The 9,385-nt window shown below is 69.7% G+C and overlaps 2 protein-coding genes across 2 annotated transcripts; both read right to left on the bottom strand.

Annotated features, from left to right (window-relative positions):
* Positions 1–3,006: 3,006 nt before the first annotated feature.
* Positions 3,007–4,579, bottom strand: HINT2 (histidine triad nucleotide binding protein 2). Its single transcript, XM_059834097.1, has 5 exons — positions 4,538–4,579; positions 3,608–3,790; positions 3,400–3,504; positions 3,251–3,323; positions 3,007–3,145 (listed from the first exon to the last, which is right to left on the bottom strand). Exons 1-5 carry the CDS (start codon positions 4,577–4,579, stop codon positions 3,054–3,056), a joined length of 495 nt encoding a protein of 164 aa, XP_059690080.1. The 3' UTR covers positions 3,007–3,053.
* A 289-nt stretch (positions 4,580–4,868) lies between these two features.
* Positions 4,869–9,385, bottom strand: TAF1C (TATA-box binding protein associated factor, RNA polymerase I subunit C). The gene is made up of 14 exons (XM_059834122.1): positions 9,254–9,385; positions 9,046–9,139; positions 8,689–8,795; positions 8,502–8,597; positions 8,341–8,411; positions 8,009–8,256; positions 7,825–7,935; positions 7,575–7,698; positions 7,388–7,459; positions 7,132–7,267; positions 6,909–7,037; positions 6,621–6,795; positions 6,348–6,485; positions 4,869–6,052 (listed from the first exon to the last, which is right to left on the bottom strand). Exons 1-14 carry the CDS (start codon positions 9,383–9,385, stop codon positions 4,869–4,871), a joined length of 2,817 nt encoding a protein of 938 aa, XP_059690105.1.

Raw genomic sequence — 9,385 nt, 5'->3', positions numbered from 1 at the left:
GGCAGGAGGGACGTGCCCTGCACTGGGCGCCTGGGGACATGCCACTCCCCATCACCCAACCCCAGTGACCCCCCCGCTGCCATTCGGGCCTGGCCCTCAGGCGCACCCGTCTGCCCCAGGGACCCACGGCTGGCCCAGGGTGGTGGGGCGGGACGGGCCCGACGCCTGTCTGGGCACAGCCGGTCCCCGCAGGCGTGGAGCAGCTCCCCTCGCCGCCAGCCCTCGCTGGGCCCCCGTCCCCCGTCCCTGCGGAGGCCGGGCAGAAGAAGGGCCCTTTGATAGCGCGTGGCGGGCTCCGGCACGAGGGCTGTTATTCCAGCGCTCTGCGGTGTGCGCCGCCGGGGCCACCGTGCGCTCGGCACTGGGGCCTCTGTTTTTCCTGGCCGGGGATGTGCCTGGCCCCTCTGGCCTCAGCCGGCCGGGGCCCCCAGCGGGGACCGCTCCTCCCTCCGGGCGCTCGGCCCTGTGCCAAGCAGGGACTCCTCCGAACCCATCTGCCGCGCAGCTGCAGGGAGGAGGGAGAGACGTGCCTCGGAGCTCAGGCTCTGCAAAGGGGCCCCGCCATGCTGGGGCTGCATCAGCCCTGCTGCCACTGGAGGTGGGCACCTGGGTGCCCGAGAGCTGGGCACTCACTGCGAGGGTGCTGCAGTGCATGCTGCTGGTCGTGCCCCCCAGGCTTGGCCCTGGGCCCAGGGCTGGCCCCTGAGGTGCACCCATACCCCAGCTCATGCCTGGGGGGGGTGGCAGCCTGGGCACCCTGCCCCAGCTTGCACCCCAGGGTGGTCTTCCCAGGAGCATCCCCAGATTCCCCACCAGACATGCGTGGTCTTCTCCCCAGGGCAGCCAAAACCCTGGCCGGGCAGCACGGTTGCCTGGGGGACACCGAAGGGACACTAAAGGCACCAGTGTGGGACAGGGACCCTGGCGATGCCAACCCAGAGGGTGTGCACTCACTGTGGGGCAAACCACTCTGGGGTCACATATGGGGCATCGCCACGGGGCTTCACCCTGGCAGCATCACTGTGGGGCAGCAGCGCTGGAGCTGCTGGAGAACATCTGGCTGCCTCTTGCCGGCTGACACATCCCCCGCCGCCCCCCTGCCCGGCTCTTTTGGGAACTTGCGTCATTTGTGATAGTCTTCGGCTGAGGAACGAAAACAGCCCTCGGCCCCCGCCCCACCCCCAGCCCAGCCCCATGGGGCTGTGACCGCTGTGCTGGGGACTGACAAAATAAACCTGGCGCAGGAGGAAACGCGATGGCAGGCGTCTGTCCCCTGACCTCGCGTGCCAGCATTTGCCCTCCTCCGGGCACGGCATCCCTGGGGGGCTGCTCCGGGTGAGCCCTGGGGGATGATGCGCTGGGGTTCCCTGGCACCTCTGTGGAGTCCCCACCTCCCCAGGGACCCCCAGCCCCTCTTTGGGGTCCCCAGTCCCGATGCAGGGCTGTCCCATGTCCAAGAGCGTCCCCAGCCCGTGCTGAGGCTCGAGCAGGTCTCGGAGGCAGGAAGCAGCAGCATCCAACATTGCATTGCATTTGCACCCCGAAAACATTCCCCGTGCTATAGGGGGTGCGTAGGGGGGGGGCGACCAGGCTTTGCCGCGGCCCCACACTGCTCCCGGGGGGGCCCCGCCGCCAGCGCCACCGAGCCGGAGGCTGAACAGAGCCGCCATTCTCCCCGGCGGGCTGCGGTCCCCTGCGCGGCTGGCGGGGGCCCAGGCAGCCCCGCCGGCGGTGCCAGGTGGGCCGTGCGCCGCGCCAGCACCGGCCCCCGCCGCTAAATATAGCCACGGCGCCCGGCTGCGGCCCAGCGCGCGGCGGGAGCGGGAGGCACGGGGCAGGGAGCCGCGAGCGATGAGCGAGCGAGCGGCCTGCTGCGCGCGTCTGCGGCCTGCCGCTCACGGCCGCGTGCGCGCGAGCCCCCGTGCGCGGGCACCCCTCACGTGGCTGCGGTCAACGTGTGAAAACACACGCGTGCGAGCGGTGCTGCGTGCTTATGGTGCTGCCTGTGTTTTGCGTGCCGGGGGTGTGGGGGGGTGTCTGCGTTGGGCAACGCAGTGTGTTTTGCACTGTTGGTGCATGCGACAAGGGGTGTGGGGTGCGCAGCACGATGCAGGCACGGGGGTCTGGGGTGCGCAACACTGTTTTGCACAGCGGTGCATGCACAGGGGGTCTGGGGTGTGCAGCGCAGTGCGTTTTGCGTAGTAGCGCACGCATGGGGGGTCTGCTACGTGCGACACAACTTTTGCGCAGTGGGGGGGTTGGGGTGTGCAGTGAGTTTTGCACTGTGGTGCACGCGCGGGCAGCGTGGCGAGCGTGGTGTGTGGTGGTACAGGGGTACATGTATGCGCGGGGTGGGGGGGGGCAGCACACCCACCACGCGGCTGGTCCCGCACTGCCCTTGGCTTTTGGCTGTGGGGCACCTGGGAGCTCCCAGCAAGGGGTGTCTGGGGTGGGGAAGAGTAAATGTGCAATTAGCGCTTTTAGTTCGATTTAGTGCAATTAGCTCGCTTTTGCGAGGCAGAGAAGCAGCAGCGGCCGGCGCAGGGCTCTGGCAGCAACACGGGGGTGCTTGGGGGGCACCCAGGGGCAGGGTGGGGGGCATGCAGGGGTGCTGGGGCTGTGTCATGCCAGTGGGACTGGGTGGGCAGCCCAGGGCACAGGCTGCCGTGCACACCCCTGGGATGTTCCCCAGCTCGGGGACACCCTTGTGGCACCCAGCCTGCTCCCCCCCCGCCTGGCACCAGGAGGGGCCTTTTGCCTGTGGGATGTGGCCCCCCCCCCCAAAAAACCTCTTGCTCCAGCTGGGTGGCCCCAGAGCATCTCCAGCACGGGCAGGTTGTGATGTGGGGAGCCCAGACTCCCCCTCAAAGAAGCAGGGCACCAAGTCCCACCCATGTCCCCACCCCGGGTCCTGCTGGTGTGTCCCTGCTGCTGTGACACCTGAGGCCACCCCTGCCCAGGCCGGCCACCCCCAGGATGGTCACCCTGACACAGAGCCACCGAAGCCACCGCCAAGGAGATGCTTTATTGGGGGGCAGTGGGTAGCGGGGTGCTCAGCCAGGGGGCCAGCCCAGCTGCCGCCCCCCCAGCACGTGGAGGTGCAGGTGGTAGACGGACTGGGCGCCATGCTTCCCGTCGTTGATCACTGCCGGGAGAAGGACAGGGGTCAGGTCACCCCCACACCGGGCCACCCCCCCCGGTCCACCAGCGAGGGTCCTGCCCCATAGCTTGGCAGGGGACCCCAACTCACCCAGGCGGTAGCCGTCAGCCAGCCCCTCCGCCTGCGCCGTGCGTGCCGCCACCACCAGCAAGTGCCCCAGAAGCTGCAGGGGGGGAGCGGGCAGGTCAGCACCGTGCGTGCCCCCCCACCAATGTCCCAGGGACCCCCCCCGGACTCACCTCAGTGTCCTGGGGACCCACGCAGCTGATCCGGGGGATGGGGCGCTTGGGGATCACCAGGAAGTGGACGGGGGCTTGGGGGGCCACATCGCGGAAGACCAGGCACTGCCGGGGGGGGAGCAGGGTGAGCCCCGCACCCATGGGTGCTGCCCGCCCCTCCCCGCCCTGCTGTCCCCGGTGGGGACAAGCGCCCTGCTGTCCCCGCTACCTTGTCGTCTTCGTAGAGGATGGTGGCAGGCACGCTGCGGTCGATGATCCTGCTGAAGACGGTGGGCTGCCCGCCCGCCTCCCCGCCGCCCGCCGCCGCCCGCCGCGCCTTGTCCACCTCCCCGTCCCGGTCCTGCCCGCCGGGCGCCGCCACGCACCGCTGCGACCGAGGGACAGGCGGGGCCTTTACCGCCTGGGCCAGGCCCGGCGACGGGGACCCCGCGGCCCGGGGTGGCGGGTGCCCGTGGAGCGGACACGCATGCCGGGGTGGTGGGTGGGGGGCATATGGGGGTGACGGGGGGGGCGCGCGTGGGGATGATGGGGGTCGCGCGCGGGGGCGATGGGGGACGCGGTATTGGGGTGACAGGTACACATGGGGGGGACGCACGTGGGGGAGATGTGGAGTGCACGCTGGGATAAGGGGGGGTGCACGTGGGCGTGATGGGGGCACGCAGGGGTGGTGGGGGTGCACGCGGGGGTGATTGGGGTGATGCACGGGGGGGGTGATGGGATGCACACGGGGGTGCACGCAGTGGTGATGCATGCGGGGTGATGGGGGGGGTGTGCACGTGGGGGCGATGCCCGTGGGCGTGACAGGGGGAGGCACATGGGGGTGATGGGGGCGTCCACGCGTGGGTGATGGGGGGGGATGCCCACGGGGGTGACAAGGGGATGCACATGGGGGTGATGGGGCTGCAGGCGGGGGTGAGGACGGATGCACACGGGTGCTCCGGGGCCCCGTGCCGTGGCGTGGGGATGGGCACGGCTCGTGCCCGCCGCGGACCTTGCCCAGGGGTAGGAGCAGCGGCGAGCGTATCGCAGGGCGAAGACACGGCCGTGACCGGCCACCCTCTCCCCTCCCCCCGCCTGCCGTTCCCCCCCCACGCGTGGCCCCCGCGCCCACCTGCCCCGCGCGCAGCGCGCCCCGCGCCGCCCAGCCGCGCGCCAGCCCCCGCGCCAGCACCGCCGCCATGGCCGCCGCGCCGGCCCCGCCCCACGGCCCAATTGGCTCCCGCCTCTATCACCGCCCCCCCCCCGCCTTAAAGCGCCCGCACCCACGCGTGACACGCGGGCGACACCGCCGGGGCGGCGGACCCTCTGCAGCCACCCGCCGGAGACAAGCGCGCAGGGCTCCCGACCGACCCGCCCCCCCCAGCCCACGGGTGGGTGCCGCGAACACGCGTGGTGCCACAGAGCCCCCCCCCCCCCCCCCATCAAGTAGTCCGGTAGGGAGGCTGGGCCCGGTGGGGTTTATTGGGTGCTCAGAAGCCCATGCGTGGGCGCTTGCGGCGGGGCTGGGAGGCGGAGGAGAGCTGGCTCTGGGAGGAGGGGATGCAGAGCTGGCTGGCCTGGCTGCCGGGGGGCTCCGGGGACTCGGGGGGGCCCTCGGCCCACACCGCCAGGTAGTCCCGCAGCGTCTTCCGCCGCTCCTTGGGGATGCCGCGGCAGCGCAGGCTCTGGGAGGAGAGCAGGGGTTCCTCGGGAGCCGGTGATGCCAAGGGGCTGGTGGCTGGTGGGGAGCCCTCTCCAGGGAGCACGGCCGGGGGGCCCGGGGAAAGCGGCGGGGGGGCCACATCACTCAGCTCCGACAGCTCGGACTGGTAGGCGAGGGAGGAGGTGAAGCTGGCCGAAAGGCTGCGCCGGCCACGGGCTTGCTTCTGCCGCCGCCGCCGCTCCCGCAGCGCCCGCTGCCTCTGCGCCATGTTGAAGCTCGTCCTCTCCTCCCACCACTGTCCCCAGTCCCCGGACCAGGCTGCCGTCAGACGGGCGCTCAGGGGGTCCGGACCCCCTTCCGGCTCCAAGGGCTGCGGTAGGCCAGGGGGTTGGGGGGCCAGGGGGTCCCAGTGCTGGATGCGGCCCCCTTCCCGCATGGCCTGCCGCAGCCGCTGGCGCGCCTGCCTGTGCAGGGCGTTGGGGCCTGCTGGTGCCTCCAGGTCTTTACGGGTGAAGAGGCGCTTCTGGCTGAAGGTGGGGGGCCAGGTGTGCCGCTGGGGGGGCTCCCTGCAGCCCTTGGAAAGAACCTTCAGCCAGCGGCGGTACCGGAGGGCTGCGGCTGGGCTGGGCACGGCTGGGGAGGGCTGGGGGCTGGCACAGGGCTCCTGGGGCTGCTCGGCTTCCTGCGGGACTGCTTGCATGCCCACATCCTCCTCCTCCTCTTCCTCCTCATTGATAATCACCTCCAGATTGGACAAGTAGAAGGTTTGCTCTTCCTCCTCCTCCTCTTCTTCTTCTTCTTCTTCGCTGCCCAAGCCTGGTGGGCTGCTGGCTGGAGCCTCAAAGAGAGGGGAAGAGCCAGGGGCTGCCGCGACCTCATCCCCCGAGGTGGGAGCAGGGGTCTGCACCGCCTCGTGGGTCAGCCTCTGGCAGAAGACGTCCCCGGCCTCGGAGAGCTGGAAAACTAGCAGGGACTCCCGTGGCCCGTCTTCCTGCAGCGCAGCAGCCAGCCCTGTGGGGACAGGGGGAGCATTGCCACCGGGGTCCTGGCCCTTGAGCCCCCTCCGGGGCCTGGCCAGCAGCGGGAGCTGCCCCCACCCTGCCATGGGCACACACGCTGCTGGCTCCTGCCCCCCGCATCCTTTTCTAGATCCTTAATCTCTTGCACAGGGTTGTTCAGGGCTTTGCTTTTGGTTTTTGAACCACCACCCTGCCACGGCATGGTGAGGGCTGTACCCCCCTCTCCCCCCCACATCCTCCCCTCCCTGCCCCAGGACCTGTACCCCAGGGCAGCACGGGACACCCACCGGCAGCCGGGGCGCTGAGGCGCTGCTGGAGCAGGTGGTGGCGGTGCGGGAGCTGGGCGGGCAGGTGCTGCAGGCAGCCGGAGATGCTGTGCAGCTTCTGTGGAGACCCCGCCAGCTGGCAGGCTGACTGGCTGCCCCCTGTGGAAGGACATGCCAAAAATTGTCCAGTGAGCACCGATGGCGGGGCAGCAGCTGGTCCCAGCGGTGAGGAGGCTGGGACACGAGCACAGAGGAACCCCAGCCCCACAGCACCCCTGGAGCCCCATCTCTCACCCCGGTATTGCAGCAGCAGCAGCTCCTGGGTGCGGGATGCACCGAGCAACATCTTATGGCACCTCCCGGGACCCCCTGGTATCAGGTGGGCAAAGAGAGGAGGGGCCTTCATCATGTGCGCCCACTTCAGCACGGGCACCATCGGCAACCGCTCGTCCATGACGTACACAGAGAACTAGGACAGGAGGCATGGCTCAGGGGGGCTCACCCCAACATGCTGTGGCAGCCCTCCTCAGTTGGGCAATCCCCCTGCCCCATGGGGGCCCCCCGAGGTGTGGTGGGACTCACCTGTGTGGTGACGAGGTGCTGGGAGGGGTGAGCCCTGCCCAGGTACATGGGTAGCACCACGCGCTCGCCCTGCTGGCAGCCGGCTTCCTCGCCCACCTTGAACAAGTCGAAGTGGCATCTCTGGGGGGCCTGCAGCAGTGGAGCAGGGTGCTGTCAGCACCCCGGGCTGGGGAACCGTCGGCCCCACCTGCCACCAGCCCCATGCCCACCCTCCCAGGCTCACCCGGGTGTCCAGGCACTGCAGGCCGGTGCGGTCGGCACAGCTCAGCACCCGCGGGTGGGCGGTGAAGTCACTCCAGCGCCAGGGTGAATGGTCCCAAAAAAACATGGTCTGGGGTTCATGGCGGAGCCGCTGCAGCCTGCGGAGAGAAGGCAGCATCAGTGCAGGGCAGAGCTGCCCCTCTCACTTGGGCCCCCCCACCCCCTGAGACCCAGGGGTCTGCGTGAGCCCCCTCCTGGCCCCGAGTGTGCCATCTCACCCTGTCTCGACGCTCCAGAGGTAGACGGCTCCGCTCTGGGTGCAGACAGCCAGCTCGCCGGGGAGGTGAGGGCTGCGGGATGAGGGGCATGGCATCACCATGGGCGTGAGAGCATCTGCCACAGGGGGGAAGGCTAAATAGGCAGCAAAGCCCCCTCCCCACAAAGCTCCATTCCCCCAGCACCTACCTGATGGTGAGGCAGGAGGCAGGCATGCTGGTGCGGATGACCTGCAGTGGGGTGGGGGCCGCCCCTGTCCTGCCCGGCACCCTCCAAACGCCACAGTGATAGTCTGAGCGGACACCAACAAAATCTGGCAGGGGACAGGAGGCGGCACGTGAGATGGCAGCGTCCTGGGGGCTTCTTGTTGCCCCCCCAGCCCAAGCCCTGCCTAGCCTGGGGTACAGATCCTGGGCTACAGATCCTGGGGCTGTCTCACCTTCACCGTCCGTCCGGGCAGCAGCCACTTGCCGGATGCGCCCATTGAGCTCAAACTGTGCTGCAGAGCCCCGGATGCGGGGCATGTCCTCCAGCACCACGTCCTGGAAATCTGGGGTGCCAGCTAAGGGCAGTGTAACACTACCCCCCCTTTCCTCCCGAGAATATGCCATGGGGAAGGATACAGAGGTGGTTCATGGCCTGCCCTCCGGGGTACACCAGGCGTCCCATGCGTGCCCCCCCATCTCCAGGGGGAAGCCAGGCCAGTGCCCCCCCCGTAGGGCTGTCGTCAAAGAGCAGGCCAGCCCACTGCAGCAGCAGCTCCTCGTGCACGCACTCTGCCAGTAGCCCCAGCGGTACCTCGAAGAGCCAGTCACGGCAGAGGTGGGAGAACCAGCGCAGGCGGGAGGCGAGATGCTGCTGGGGGCAGCCGCTGCAGGAGGAACAGATGGCGTCAGCTGGGGTGGAGAGAGCAGGATCCCCCCCAGCCATCTCCAGGGAACAAGGGGACACGTACCGCCTGGCCTCCAGACGGTCAATTTCCTCCATTAAGGCCGTCATCCGGATGGTGTTGTCTCGGGCCTGCCTCTGTGGGGAGGAGAGGGGTCAGAGTTTGGGGCTGGCAGTTGCAAGGAGAGGGGTGGGGGATGGCATTGTCACCCCTGGATGGACACTGACCCTCAGCTTAGAGTTGCCTAGATAGAAGTTCTTGTGCAGCAGCTGCCCCAGGGAGCCAAACGCATCTTCCGGGTGATCCACAAAGAAATGGCCCAGCTGTGCAGGAAGGACAGGGAGGGCTTGGGACATGCAGGATCCCACGCTGTCCCCCCAGGTCCTCGGTGGAACTCCGTGCCCCAGGCCCTACCTGCTTGGTGAAGTCCAGAGCAGCTCCGAACTTGCCTGCCCGGAGCCTCCTGCGCAGAACACCACGGTAGAGGATGTCCTGAGGTGCAAGCAAGGGGACCCAGCAGCCTGTGGGGAGAGGGCAGGGTCTGGCCGGTACTGCACAAATACCAGGGTGCCGCTGCAGCACCATGGGGCGAGGGCTCACCCGTCCCCACTCCCTCCTGTGTGAGGACCCCCGGGGAAAGCTACTAAAGCTCCCCGTCCCAGCGCGACAGAGCCGGTGGGGATCCCGAGCCGCAGGGCAGCTCAGCGAGCAGGTGGAACGGGATGTCGTCCCCCTCCCAGGGCAGCATACCCCCCCTCCCGCGGCCCTCACCCGCGTTGGGAGGCAGGAAGGGCACGGCGGCAGCGTCGGCGGGTTCCCAGCTCTCGCCCGTCCCACCGCGGCGGGGCACGAACGCCGTCTCGGCCTGCAAGGAGAGGAGGTGGGAGGTGAGAGCAGCCCTTGCCCGCGCCCCGCCGGGCTCCCCCGGCCCGCCCCGACCCCCCGGGCCCGGGCAGGGCGGGCTGCGCCCCGGTCTCACCTGGCGGCGGCCGGAGCCGGCCTCCAGCACCTGCCCGTGCTCGCCCCAGCCGGCGGCCGGAGCAGGGCCCCCCTCCTCCCGAGGCGGGCCGGCGCCGAAGTAGGAGGGGAAGAGCGTGGCCGGGAACTCCAT

This window comes from Gavia stellata, chromosome Z, assembly GCF_030936135.1.
Source record: "Gavia stellata isolate bGavSte3 chromosome Z, bGavSte3.hap2, whole genome shotgun sequence".
Taxonomy (NCBI): Eukaryota; Metazoa; Chordata; class Aves; order Gaviiformes; family Gaviidae; genus Gavia; species Gavia stellata.
The sequence above is the reverse complement of the archived record's forward strand: the minus strand, read 5'-3'. Positions and strand labels throughout refer to the sequence as shown.